The sequence below is a fragment of the Erpetoichthys calabaricus genome, chromosome 17 (genome assembly GCF_900747795.2).
Source record: "Erpetoichthys calabaricus chromosome 17, fErpCal1.3, whole genome shotgun sequence".
Classification (NCBI taxonomy): Eukaryota; Metazoa; Chordata; class Cladistia; order Polypteriformes; family Polypteridae; genus Erpetoichthys; species Erpetoichthys calabaricus.
The window spans coordinates 4,898,291-4,913,442 of NC_041410.2; the positions used below are offsets into that span (position 1 = coordinate 4,898,291).

Below are 15,152 nucleotides of genomic sequence, written 5' to 3' on the forward strand. Positions count from 1 at the left end.
TGCGTGGAGTTTGCATGTTCTCCCCGTGTCTACGTGGGTTTCCTCCGGGCGCTCCGGTTTCCTCCCATAGTCCAAAGACATGCAGTTTAGGTGGATTGGCGATCCTAAATTGGCCCTAGTGTGTGGTTTGTGTGTGTCCTGCGGTGGGTTGGCACCCTGCCCGGGATTGGTTCCTGCCTTGTGCCCTGTGTTGGCTTGGATTGGCTCCAGCAGACCCCCGTGACCCTGTGTTCGGATTCAGCAGGTTGGAAAATGGATGGATATATATATGTATATATATGCATTAGTTTCAATTTTTTAGTGTTGGGTTTAGCCGTTACTAGCGCCATCTATTGGTGAAATCTTGATCTATTCTTCATATGAAAATGTCATTTCTTAATTAACATGGATTAATTGATCAATTAGTGAAACTGATTATTGATTCGTGTATTGTCATCGGAAGTGAGTAAAAGTGAGTGCAAAATTTCAGGTCATTTGGACAATAGGAAGTGGGTTAAATATCGATTACAAGATTTGTACCAGACAACAAACAGGTGAAGTTAATGTAAAGCGTGGCAATAAAACATAGATCTAGGTGGGAAAACATAAGGGTGGTGACACTGAAGATAAGAAACGAACTGAAACTGTCACTTCACTTTTCACTCGTCAGAGTTGAGAGGGCGGGTTCTAGAAAGTGTCCTGTTTTTGATTGGTGAATCTTCGATAATGCTGACCTATGAGCTGCAGCGCTCCTAAGGCAAGCAAAGCGCATGCTCAAAATGGTGTCGCTTCGCAGCCGTACCGGACGCAGAAGGCAAGAAAAGGTTGGCCGGAATTATTGAGCAAAGCGGCGGCTGCTTTAATGGAAGAGGCCTGGAGTTCATCGTCAGCTCAGGGGTCTGCATATAAAATGTGGCACCTGATGGCCGAAGGTTCTACCGACGATTTCCCAGTCAAAAAAAAAGCAGTACTCGCTAGAGCCCGCCCTCTAATAACAGTTTAAATTGTGAACTCTATTAACGCCTAGATTGCCGGACAGGTATGTGAATAGATGTGAAATGCACTATATAATAAACAGGTTGACGTAAAGTGTATTATATCATCAACAGATCTGAAACGTATAATATAATGGATTTGAAAGGCACTATTTTAAACATATACATAGATGAAAGGTACTAAATAATGCATAGATTGATTGACAGATAGAGAGGAGTATGAAAGGAACTATAAGATACACATTGATAGACTTGAAAGTTCCTGTACAATACATACAGTGCCTTTAGAAAGTATACAGGCCCCTTCACTTTTTCACATTTTGTTAATGGTGGTGATCGCAGAATAAGTTAAAATTGAAGGAGTTTGAATGCTCTCTGAAGACAGATAGATGTGAAAAGCACTACATAATAGAAATGAAAGGCACGAAATCATACATATACTTAGATATAAAAGGTACTATATAATGCATAGATTGATCGACAAGATGTTAAAGGCACTATATAATAGAGTGATTTGAAAAGTATTATATTACAGAAATATAGCTAAAAGTGAAGGGCACTATATCATATACATAGACAGATATAAAGAGCACTATGCATTGAAACACAGATATAGATATGAAAGGCACTATATTATACATATACATAGACAGATATAAAAGGTACTATATAATACATAGATTGATAGATACCAATGGATGGGTGGATGTTAAAGGCACTATATAATAGAGAGTTTGAAAAGCATTATATAATACAAAGATAGCTAAATTGGAAAGCCACTGTATTATACATATACATAGACAGATGTGAAAGGTACTATATGATACGTACTGTAGATTGATGGATGGATAGATGTGAAAGACACTACAGTGGTGTGAAAAACTATTTGCCCCCTTCCTGATTTCTTATTCTTTTGCATGTTTGTCACACAAAATGTTTCTGATCATCAAACACATTTAACCATTAGTCAAATATAACACAAGTAAACACAAAATGCAGTTTTTAAATGATGGTTTTTATTATTTAGGGAGAAAAAAAATCCAAACCTACATGGCCCTGTGTGAAAAAGTAATTGCCCCCTTGTTAAAAAATAACCTAACTGTGGTGTATCACACCTGAGTTCAATTTCCGTAGCCACCCCCAGGCCTGATTACTGCCACACCTGTTTCAATCAAGAAATCACTTAAATAGGAGCTGCCTGACACAGAGAAGTAGACCAAAAGCACCTCAAAAGCTAGACATCATGCCAAGATCCAAAGAAATTCAGGAACAAATGAGAACAGAAGTAATTGAGATCTATCAGTCTGGTAAAGGTTATAAAGCCATTTCTAAAGCTTTGGGACTCCAGCAAACCACAGTGAGAGCCATTATCCACAAATGGCAAAAACATGGAACAGTGGTGAACCTTCCCAGGAGTGGCCGGCCGACCAAAATTACCCCAAGAGCGCAGAGACGACTCCTCCGAGAGGTCACAAAAGACCCCAGGACAATGTCTAAAGAACTGCAGGCCTCACTTGCCTCAATTAAGGTCAGTGTTCACGACTCCACCATAAGAAAGAGACTGGGCAAAAACGGCCTGCATGGCAGATTTCCAAGACGCAAACCACTGTTAAGCAAAAAGAACATTAGGGCTCGTCTCAATTTTGCTAAGAAACATCTCAATGATTGCCAAGACTTTTGGGAAAATACCTTGTGGACTGATGAGTCAAAAGTTGAACTTTTTGGAAGGCAAATGTCCCGTTACATCTGGCGTAAAAGGAACACAGCATTTCAGAAAAAGAACATCATACCAACAGTAAAATATGGTGGTGGTAGTGTGATGGTCTGGGGTTGTTTTGCTGCTTCAGAACCTGGAAGGCTTGCTGTGATAGATGGAACCATGAATTCTACTGTCTACCAAAAAATCCTGAAGGAGAATGTCCGGCCATCTGTTCGTCAACTCAAGCTGAAGCGATCTTGGGTGCTGCAACAGGACAATGACCCAAAACACACCAGCAAATCCACCTCTGAATGGCTGAAGAAAAACAAAATGAAGACTTTGGAGTGGCCTAGTCAAAGTCCTGACCTGAATCCAATTGAGATGCTATGGCATGACCTTAAAAAGGCGGTTCATGCTAGAAAACCCTCAAATAAAGCTGAATTACAACAATTTTGCAAAGATGAGTGGGCCAAAATTCCTCCAGAGCGCTGTAAAAGACTCATTGCAAGTTATCGCAAACGCTTGATTGCAGTTATTGCTGCTAAGGGTGGCCCAACCAGTTATTAGGTTCAGGGGGCAATTACTTTTTCACACAGGGCCATGTAGGTTTGGATTTTTTTTTCTCCCTAAATAATAAACACCATCATTTAAAAACTGCATTTTGTGTTTACTTGTGTTATATTTGACTAATGGTTAAATGTGTTTGATGATCAGAAACATTTTGTGTGACAAACATGCAAAAGAATAAGAAATCAGGAAGGGGGCAAATAGTTTTTCACACCACTGTATATAATAGAGAGATTTTAAAGGCATTATATAATGGACAAATTTGAAAGGCACTACATATACATAAACACATAAAAGGTATATAATTCATAGATTGATACACACATAGATGAACAGATGTGAAAGGCACTATATCACAGACAGACTTGAAAGGTAGTATATCATAAATATACATAAATGGATAAATCTGTATGTAGAAAGCAATGATACACAGATAGATGGCTAGATGTGAAAGGCACTTTAAGACAGATAGATAGATTTGAAAGGCGCTATATAATAGATAAATAGATAGACTTGCAAGGCACTATATTATACATATACAAGGAGAGATATTAAAGGGGCCATATAATCGATAGATATTACATTACAATAAGTGGCAGCACCACAGCAGGGTGGTCAGTGCTCTGTTGTCTGCCCAGTCACGTTCTTTATGTTCTCCCAGTGCATGTGTGGGTTCTTCTCCAGGAGCTCTGGTTTCATCCCTCATCCCAAAGCCATGGTGATCGGTCACACGGTCAATCAGAGGTGGGCCACCAGCCTTAGAGTTTACAGTCCAGTAGATCAGACCCCACTGCCTACTTGTCCACCTTCATGGTCAGACCCTCAGCTCAGAACCTGAGGTCACATCACACACACACAATGGCAGGATAAGCACACGTGGCCTCAAACATTTACCTTAATAAGACAAGGCTTTGTTTTCTTCGTGCCCGCTGTGGTTACTTTGTGAAACACTTCCTATTTGTCAAGGAGGAGCTAATCGACTGCTACAGCAAAAGACAAAGGCGGGCACTTTTTTTTTTTTTTTTGTCACTTCAAAAGAGCCACAAGGAAGTGAAAAGAGCTGTCTGGTCACACCACCCCGTACAATGGACATGCAAAGAAAGGAGACAGGTAAGCATTTGGCTTCATTTTCCTGGCGTATTTCAAATGCAAATTGTTCTTCCTTCCTAAGGCCGGCAACATCACTCATGTCATGCAAATGCATCTCGCTGATTTAGTGTCATTGACTGTGGAGGTGTCGTCTGTTTCTGCCAATTGGTCAGCCCGCTCTGCGTGTTTGTGGTAGGTGAGTGCAGCCTGTCAGTGGGCCGCAGGTGGCGAATTCCTTATGTGTGAGACAGACAGGAAGAGCAGAGAGTGATGGGACGAGACGTGAAAGGCGCTATATGGTAGATGGAACAGCACCGTAAAATATTAGTTATTTAAGGGAGCTCAACATAAACGGCACTGAATGTATAAGACAGAGAGAAAGGCACTTCAAACATCATAGTATGCAGAAGAAAAATAGATTTAAAAGGTAGACAAATAAATAGACATAAAAGGTAAATGAGGTGGACATGAAATATAGGCATAGGGCGGCATGGTGGCACAGTGGTAGCGCTGCTGCCTCGCAGTTAGGAGACCCGGGTTCGCTTCCCGGGTCCACCCTGCGTGGAATTTGCATGTTCTCCCCGTGTCTGCGTGGGTTTCCTCCCACAGTCCAAAGACATGCAGGTTAGGTGGATTGGCGTTTCTAAATTGGCCTTAGTGTGTGCTTGGTGTGTGGGTGTGTTTGTGTGTGTCCTGCGGTGGGTTGGCACCCTGCCCGGGATTGGTTCCTGCCTTGTGCCTTGTGTTGGCTGGGATTGGCTCCAGCAGACCCCCGTGACCCTGTGTTCGGATTCAGCGGGTTGGATAATGGATGGATGGATGAAATATAGGCAAATGGAAAAATAGATTTAAAAGGAGATGTATGTGAAAGGCGCAATATGCAAAAGATAAAATAGAAATAAAAGGAGTTGTACCTGAAAGGCACTATATGCAAAAGATAAAATAGAAATAAAAGGAAATGTATAGGAAAGGCACTATATGCAAAAGATAAAATAGAAATATAAGATGTATAGGAAAGGCGCTATAGCCAAAAGGAAAAATAGAAATAAAAAGAAATGTATAGGAAAAGCACTATATGCAAAAGATAAAATAGAAATATAAGATGTAAGAAATATAAGATGTATAGGAAAGGCGCTATATGCAAAAGATAAAATAGAAATAAAAGGAGTTGTACTGAAAGGCGCTATATGCAAAAGGTAAAATAGAAATATAAGGAGATGTATAGGAAAGGTGCTATAGCCAAAAGGAAAAATAGAAATAAAAGGAAATGTATAGGAAAGGTACTATATGCAAAAGATAAAATAGAAATATAAGATGTAAGAAATATAAGATGTATAGGAAAGGCGCTATATGCAAAAGATAAAATAGAAATAAAAGGAGTTGTACCTGAAAGGCGCTATATGCAAAAGATAAAATAGAAATATAAGGAGATGTATAGGAAAGGCGCTATATGCAAAAGATAAAATAGAAATATAAGATGTAAGAAATATAAGATGTATAGGAAAGGCGCTATATGTAAAAGATAAAATAGATATAAAAGACTTTAACCCCTTGTTGCCTAAATTATTTTACAATTATATAAAAAAAATGTGTTTTTGCTGTCAAGCAGATGCTAAATGAAGGAGAAGGGTCCAGCTGCAGCCTGCAATACCTATGACACAGATCACGTGATGCCCACAACGTCAGTCCCAAAATGCCCTTTGACTCAGATAACCGTCCTACAGCCCTAATCTTAACCACAGTGTAACGGGGCCCTAATGCTAATCATAGTCTAATGTGATGGGTGTTACGTGACTGACATTGAGGGCATTTCGTGATGTTGGGGCGTTACATGACTGATCTCAAAGATACTGTGGTCTGATATTACACTTTGTTGAAATTAAGTGGAGATTGCTAGTTTGAATATAGCACACAAGCTGGTATGTATTTTTATCTTATCTCAAATTTGGACAAGTTCTTGAAATTAGCCAAAATCCATGTGCGTGGCCACGCCAACACTTCGCTTCCATCAGGCGGATGTAGTTTCCACCACGACTGCTAGATGGTGTGACCAGTGCTTCTAATACAATCCTTGGTACGTATTGAATATTCATCAACTGGTATGGGCAGGATACATACACCACCTCAGCTGCATTCAGGCCGGAAGTGGTTTGAAGCGGTTTCGCGACAATCGTCTATAAGGGGTTAAATGCAAAATAAAGATATAAAGATATGAAGTGTACTCTATAACAGAGAGATCTGAAGAGTATTAAACAATAGTCAGATATGAAAGGCACTATATAATGTGCTCTTTATCTATAATGCCTGTCAACACTCATTCATATTGCAGCCACAATTGAATTATGGGAGATGAAGTTTGATTGTGGGTGTGCTGGTGAAGACTACGGTCTTCAAACCCTGAGTTGGTGGGTTCAGATCCCACTGCTGACACCACTTTGTGACCATAAGCAAGTCACTGCATCTGCTCCAATTGGGGGAACAAAAGCGGTGTAACAGATTGTACCTCTCAGATGTCCTGCGTCACTTTCGGCGACTTATAATAACGGAGATGGATGGATTGCCCTTTCCAGAGTTGGTTCCCATCTTTTGCTCGGTGCTAGCAGGACAGGTGGCAACAGTCTTGTGACTGTGGACTTCATAAGCAGGTCGGAGACGGGAAAGATGGATGGTTAATCCTTGTGTTGGCAATAAAGAGATGAAGGGAGGTGATGCAGGTGGCACAGTGGTCTAAGGTTGGCACTGTTTCTTCTTCTGAAGTTCCGGCACTATGGCTGCCCGTTTTCTTCTCTTATCACTAAGACATGAGTGTTTGGCAGGGTGTGAGTGAGTGAGTGAGTGTGCCCGGGTGGTGAAAGGGCATCCCCTGCAATGTTTCTTTCATACTGCCTTGAAGGTTCCAACTGCTAAACAGGTTAGGAAATGTTAGAAAATTGAGGAGAGGTCATTTCCAGACTATGCTTTGTGTTATATAGCGCCTTTCACGGTTGAGGGGCGTCACAGGGTGCCACCGTGTGAGCTCAGGCAGGTGACGTCTCATGGGTTGCAAAGTGAAGCAACCGGCAGGACCAAAATGTCGAGCCTGTGACTTCCAGAGCAACAAGTGCACTGCGTAGGCTCTCGGCTCTCTTCGGCTTCATCTGATCTCCAGCAGGAGGAAATCTAAAAGATTAGGAATAAAAAGCACGCTGTCACTTTTTAAACAAGAAGGATTTATCTGTAGCGTGTGTGACTACAGAGCATAAAACATTTTAAATTATACATTCATGAAGTTTAGTCATTACAAATGAACAAAGCGTCAGTGAGGAATCGGCCATTTTTTTAAAATTTTTTTTCTTGTTTGAGGAAGTGAGACCACCGCTTGGTTCCTTAAAAATCCAACCGGGAGGCTCTCAGCTGCCCTGCACGAGCCATCAAATCATAAAAGTTGTGTACACAAAAAAGCGAAACGAAACTTTATCCGTCCCGCCGGGGCTTCCCTAAAATGGAGTGATAAAAATGCGACTTGTGATTACAGTTATACAAACAGGGGGGGGGATACAGAAAGCATCCGGACCCCTTCGCTTACTGCACACTTTCTTGGGTTAGAGATTTCATTTGAAAGGGACGCATTTGTCATGTCAGTCTCCCATGCTTGCTCCCCTGGAACATATACTGAAGGGGCATCCCGGCCGGGCATGGGCCCCAGCTTTCTCCCACTATATATTGTCAGAAACTCCACAAAGAGTTATAGCAAGGTGTGGGGCGGCCACCCGTATATTTGGTTTCCTGGCTGCAAATTGAGGTTTAAATGATAGCACTGCTGTGTGCAACAAAGGGGAAGACAGGAAGTGAGGTCAAAGGGGCGGGGCTCATGAGGGTCTTCAGCCATAGGCTCGAGCCCGGACGTGACATCACAGGGGCCGGAGCCGGCAAGGTCTCCTTCCATAGGCTCGGACATGGAAGTGACGTCAAGAGGGTCAGGTGGACTCTCTCGTGAATGGTCTGCAGGAAAGGGAGAAAAAGAGTCAGTGCCCTCTGCCACATCATGGACTGAGTCGGATCTGCCCTCACTCAGGCCCTTTAGCGGCCTCCCATGTGCACGAGTGTGACAACATATCTATATATATCTATATATACAGTACTGTGCAAAAGGTTTAGGCAGGTGTGACAAAATGCTGTAAACAAAGAATGCTTTCAGAAATATAAATAATGATTGTTTATTGTTATCAATTTACGAAATGCAAAGTGAGCGAACAAAAGAGAAATCGAAATCAAATCAATATTTGGTGTTCCTACCTTTTGCCTTCAAACCAGCATCAGTTCTTAGAGGTCCACTTGCACAAAGTCAGGGATTTTGTAGGATTCTAGTCAGGTGTCTGATCAGCCAGTTCTACCAAACAGGTGCTAATGATCATCAATGTCACACGTAGGTTGAAACACAGTCATTAACTGAAACAGAAACAGCTTCAAACTGGGTGAGGAACAGCCAAACTCTGCTACCAAGGTGAGGTTGTGAAGACAGTTTCATGTCATGGCGAGATTGAGCACAGCAACAAGACACAAGGTAGTTCTACTGCATCAGCAAGGTCTCTCCCAGACAAAGATGTCAAAGCAGACTGGGGTTTCAAGATGTGCTGTTCAAGCTCTTTTGAAGAAGCACAAAGAAACGGGCAACGTTGAGGAACGTAGACGCAGTGGTCGGCCAAGGAAACTTAGTGCAGCAGATGAAAGACACATCAAGCTTATTACCCTTCAAAATCGGATGTCCAGCAGTGCCATCAGCTCAGAACTGGCAGAAACCAGTGGGACCAGGTACACCCATCTACTGTCCGGAGACGTCTGGCCAGAAGTGGTCTTCATGGAAGAGCTGCACCCAAAAAACCATACCGCCGACGTGGAAACAAGGCCAAGTGACTCAAGTATGCACGCAAACATAGGAACTGGGGTGCAGAAAAATGGCAGCAGGTGCTCTGGACTGATGAGTCAAAATGTGAAATATTTGTCTGTAGCAGAAGGCAGTTTGTTCGTCGAAGGGCTGGAGAGCGGTACAATAATGAGTGTCTGCAGGCAACAGTGAAGTATGGTGGAGGTTCCTTGAACGTTTGGGGCTGCATTTCTGCAAATGGAGTTGGAGATTTGGTCAGGATTAATGGTGTTCTCAATGCTGAGAAATACAGGCAGATACTTATCTATCATGCAATACCATCAGGGAGGTGTAGGATTGGCCCCAAATTTATTCTGCAGCAGGACGACGACCCCAAACATACAGCCAAAGTCATTAAGAACTATCTTCAGCATAAAGAAGAACAAGAAGTCCTGGAAGTGATGGTATGGCCACTACAGAGCCCTGATCTCAAAATCATCAAGTGTGTCTGGGATTACATGAAGAGACAGAAGGATGTGAGGAAGCCGACATCCACAGAAGATCCAAGATGTTTGGAACAACCTACCAGCCGAGTTCCTTCAAAAACTGTGTGCAGGTGTACCTAGAAGAATTGATGCTGTTTTGAAGGCACACCAAATATTGATTTGATTTCGATTTCTCTTTTGTTCATTCACTGCATTTTGTTGATTGATGAAAATAAATGATTAACACGTCCATTTTTGAAAGCATTCTTTATCTACAGCATTTTTTCACACCTGCCTAACACTTTTGCACAGTACTGTGCTGTCACTACACTAGCTGTCAACCCGCAGCTCCGCCCACGTAGTAGTGAAACAGGACAAAATTTAAAAATCAATTAAAAAAAATGTAATTCTGGCCAAACAAAAGGTAGGTACGCTCCAACGTCAAACGTCACCACTGTATCTGATCGTGTTCAGCTCTGACGGGAGAGCGTCCCCCGCTGTCGGGAGAAGAGCACATGGCCGTGATATCTCTGCCAATCAGCAGCTAAAACACACGGAGCTCTGATCTCAAAAACGGCAAACGTTACTCCTTAACAATCTGTCGGTGATAATGTCTGCTGAACAAACAGGCATCGCTAGCTAAGCGGAGGCGAGGTGCGCTCCAACACGCGGTGCAAGGTAGAGCGACTGGCATATGAGTGAGGAGGACCCCGCCCAGCTCCCTACTCCTGAGGTCCCGCCTCCCCCCCCCCCCTCCCTTCTGCGTCTTTCTCGGATTCACGCAAATAAATCGGTACGGCAAGCGAACTCTGATACATAGCGTGATGAGGGAAGTCGCAAAATCAACCAGAATCTTCAAGCAAATTATAGAAGTAGTTCTCTCATGAAAAGCGGACAGGCATACAGAGAGACATCCATCCATTATGCAACCCGCTACAGGCTCACGGGGGTCTGCTGGAGCCAATCCCAGCCAACACAGGGCACAAGGCAGGAAAAAAACCCCGGGCAGGGTGCCAGCCCAGACAGACAGACATTGGATTTTCGATATTCTGTATTAGTAAACCTTCAAAATAAATGTGCAGTTAAAGTCTCAACAGCATTCCTGGAGCTTAGTAGAGCCAGATAACTAGAAGAATCGTCACCAAGCAGCTCTGAAAACGTCGTCTTTGTTTGGGTCTCCATACCTCTGTGAGTCTGACATGAATGTCATGAAGTCAAAGTTCAGAACACGACGGACAGACGGACATTGAAATGACTCCATAAGAGTGAACCTCAGTGCCAGTCATCTGACGAACTCAAAAACACATCACACCTGTAACAGGACATGTGAATAAAGTGACACAGTGACATGTGACAAAGTGACAAATTAATAAGTCAGATCTGTGGATTTGAAATTGCATTGTTTTGTTCTGACAGCATTCATGTTTTACTTCAATAGTGTGAGATACGCTAGAAAATGCATAGAGACGTACAAAATGCACTTGCAGGGGAACTCAATATTTTTTGTGATGTTTTAATGCGAAATGTGAGACACCAGCATCTTGTAAATGTTCAGGCAAAAGGAGCGTATTCAGTTTGTTTGGGTTGAAATAAGCGATGAGAATAAACGTTAGAAAACATGAGGAGCTCTCGGCCATTTTCATCTCGTAAAAGGAGCTCTCAGGGGAAAAAAGGTTTGGAGACCGCTGCTCTGGACTCTTAAAAATCCTCAGTTTTAGGCCGTATTTTGCACAGGAAATTTCATCCTTCTGATTAAGAGTTGGGTGGCACGGTGGCGCAGTGGGTAGCGCTGCTGCCTCGCAGTTAGGAGACTTGGGTTTGCTTGTCGGGTCCTCCCTGCATGGAGTTTGCATGTTCTCCCTGTGTCTCCCACAGTCCGAAGACATGCAGGTTAGGTGGATTGACGATTCTAAATTGGCCTTAGTGTGTGCTTGGTGTGTTTGTCTGTGTCCTGCGGTGGGTTGGCACCCTGCCCGGGATTGGTTCCTGCCTTGTGCCCTGTGTTGGCTGGGATTGGCTCCAGCAGACCCCCGTGACCCAGTGTTCGGATTCAGCGGGTTGGAAAATGGATGGATGGATGATTAAGAGTTGGGTGGCACGGTGGCGCAGTGGGTAGCACTGCTGCCTCGCAGTTAGGAGACTTGGGTTCGCTTGTCGGGTCCTCCCTGCGTGGAGTTTGCATGTTCTCTCCGTGTCTGCGTGGGTTTCCTCCCACAGTCCGAAGACATGCAGGTTAGGTGTATTGGCGATCCTAAATTGTCCCTAGTGTGTGCTTGGTGTGTGTGCCCTGTGGTGGGCTGGCACCCTGCCCGGGGTTTGTTTCCTGCCTTGCGCCCTGTGTTGGCTGGGATTGGCTCCAGCAGACCCCCGTGACCCTTTAGTTAGGATATAGCGGGTTGGATGATTAATGGATGATTAGGAGTTAACCAATAGGCATCTTCAGCATAAATGATCAGAAGGGCTTGAAGATGTGCAGGCCATGTTCACTAATGGGATACAACGGGTCAGAGTTACTCCATTTCTCAAAAATGAGTGATAGAGGGACGTGGAGTGCCATTTTCTGCCATTTCGAGGTTCATTTTGTTTTTATCGGTGGTCCTAGCCCTGAAAGAGCCAAACCCACCAGGTTGAAAATGACCGCTTTAGACTATTTCAAGGTTAGCAATTTTGAATAATGAAAACTTGGGAAGGGTGATCTGGGGACCTGGGTTCGCTTCCCGGTTCCTCCCTGCGTGGAGTTTGCATGTTCTCCCCGTGTCTGTGTGGGTTTCCTCCCACAGTCCAAAGACACGCAGGTTAGGTGGATTGGCGATTCTAAAATTGGCCCTAGTGTGTGCTTGGTGTGTGGGTGTGTGTGTGTGTGTCCTGCGGTGGGTTGGCACCCTGCCCAGGATTGTTTCCTGCCTTGTGCCCTGTGTTGGCTGGGATTGGCTCCAGCAGACCCCCGTGACCCTGTGTTCGGATTCAGCGGGTTGGAAAATGGATGGATGGATGGGAAGGGTAAATTTCACACAAACGTTTAGGAAGTTCTTCTTCACACAGAGAATGACAGACACATAAGTGACCAAGTAGTGTGGTGGACTGGAGGACTTTAGGGACCCTCGAAACTCGACTTGGATGAAGCGGGCAGGACTGGCGAGCTTTGCTGTCCTCGTCCCTATTGTTCTAATGCTCTAATGTGATGGGATTGTTTTAGGAGGGCTCCAGCACTCTATGGACCTCAATCAGAGGGTCATAAATAACACATTTCAACTGTAATCGAGAATATTTAGGCTTGAAAATTTGAAACTGAAGCATACATTTGAATATTTCAGATATCTGACACACCTCTTCTGGTTTCTTATGTACGTCTACCTCATGAAGCGCTAGTTTAGATTTTGTTTATCCCCCCATTGGCTGAGCATATTGCCGGGTCTGGAGCTTCTCGTATTCCGCCAGTTGGGCACGTGGGAGAACGACACTTTCTTGGCACAGAGTAAAAGGAGGAGGAGGAGGAGGAAGGAGAAGGGTCAAGTGCTTGTGTAGCGTTTAGAGCCATCAGTATCTTCTGGTGTGTTACGGACTCTGCATTTGAGGGTAGTGTGAGCTTCACGATTTCGCCTATCTGTATACTTGTATGTGGTTGAGATGCCAATAAAGTTCACTTTGACTTAATAAAAAGCCTTTTGTGGACAGGAACTTATTACATCTGTTCTGGGTATGCCATGCATGATACCCCCCAATCCGTCACTAGTCCACATCGACCGACCCCAGTGGTTCACCCTGTAATGGGGTGCGTTGGGTCAAAGTTACTCCTTATCACAAAATTTTGAAACAATGGATTTCGTTAATTCATGCCACACAGAGTGCCGTTTTTACGCTTTTTTGAGGTTGCCGATCTCGAATATGATCACATTTGTGATATCCGATTCCTTATCGGTGCCACTCCGATGACAGGACCCCCTCTACCCAATGATTCCTGCGATCCTCCATCAGAGCTGACTTTATCTTAGGCAGGCAGGTGGTGGGCAGTGGCACCAAGTGCCACATTTGAATACCAAGAAGAGATGCAGAAAAGGGGAAGAGGGTGAGTAACACCTTTTATAACAAGTCCCTTCTGGCAATAACAAAATTTGAACCAGCAACCTTCAAGAGACCAGTGAGCCACCTTCTCCTTCTTCTTCTTTCAGCTGCTCCCGTCCGCCATAATGCTAATCCTGAAGGATGAGCTTCGTCTTCCTGTGAACGTCACGAAGAATAAACTGACGGCTAGTTGTCACTCTTATTGTTTTAATAAGTGCTGCTGTCTGTATTTCTGAGCCTTCTGGCGACATGTTAGGCACCTTCTACCTCATTTCCGTTCAAGAGAGTTTCATCCAAAGCCCCTAAGAGTTGGGCGGTTTTATTTGCCACCGATGTAACTTTCGGTTGCCGTGACAACTGCAGATGACGCTCCAGCGAGTGCGCGTCACGAGGTCACGTGGTGTAACGTGCGCGGCTCATTTCCTTTAATGTGCTGACAAAAGCCTGCAAGTTGTGCAGCATGACTGCGTTTTTTTTTAATCTGCTGTTTTGTTTTATTATTTATTTAGTTTATTTACAGAACTTCAGTTTTTTTTTTTTAGATTCACACTAAAACCTCCTTTCAAAATCTGTTAACAAAAATAAAAAGCACAATGTCACTGAAAAGAAAGCATCTGTACGGTGGATGCGCGTTAACTTTGAAGCAAAAGAATTATGACGGGCAGAATTTAATTAAAGCATCAAGAAGACAGTAACTAGCACAGGAAAACCACACTCCGGAAACACCAAAAAGAGCAGCGCAAGTAAATCAAGACTCCACAGCTAACGTGCAAATGACATTCGGCCGAATCGTCAGCCCGAGACATGAAGACGGGCGTCTCTGACCACATTCGAAATCTGTCACAGCTCGCCAAATTAAAACGGCACCCGGTATGGTCTCGTGTGTGCAATCGTACTGTTTTGTGGGCATTCTAAAATAGGATCTCAATAATGGCTGGCACGGCGTTGAAGAGACTGATAGCCGAATTTATAACTGACTCTAAATCTGCTTCCCAAACTCGGTCCTGGGTTTGGTTTTTGTTCCAACCAAATTCCTAATCAGTGACAACACCCGATAGCACTGATCCCATTTAATTAGCTGGTTTTATTTTTCTTTTATTCTACATTCAGAAAATCACAGCAGCACGATTTTTACATTTATAAGACATTTAGAAATATTTCTGCTTTTGCTATCGATTTAAATGCTTAACTCTCTCTGTGCGGTTTTTCCCCTTCGTTGTATTATCTTATTAATCTATATATCCGTCCATCCATTATCCAGTCCGCTATATCCTAACACAGGGTCACGGGGGTCTGCTGGAGCCAATCCCAGCCAGCACAGGGCGCAAGGCAGGAAACAAACCCCGGGCAGGGCGCCAGCCCACCGCAGGACACACACACACACCAAGCACACATGACGGACAATTTAGGACCGCCAATGCACCTAACCTGCA

At 43.7% G+C, this 15,152-nt stretch overlaps 1 protein-coding gene across 2 annotated transcripts in view; it reads left to right on the plus strand.

The window, feature by feature from the left end:
• The first annotated feature begins 4,192 nt into the window (after positions 1-4,192).
• The window catches only part of arhgap33 (Rho GTPase activating protein 33), a 123,742-nt gene continuing 112,782 nt past the window's right edge, over positions 4,193-15,152 (plus strand). Inside the window, exon 1 of one of the 2 annotated variants that reach the window (XM_028823817.2) lies at positions 4,193-4,350. In XM_028823817.2, coding sequence (XP_028679650.2) covers positions 4,326-4,350 — 25 coding nt within the window. In that variant the 5' untranslated portion in view covers positions 4,193-4,325. The remainder of the gene's footprint in view (positions 4,351-15,152) is intronic. The other variant, XM_028823822.2, reaches the window with a different exon arrangement.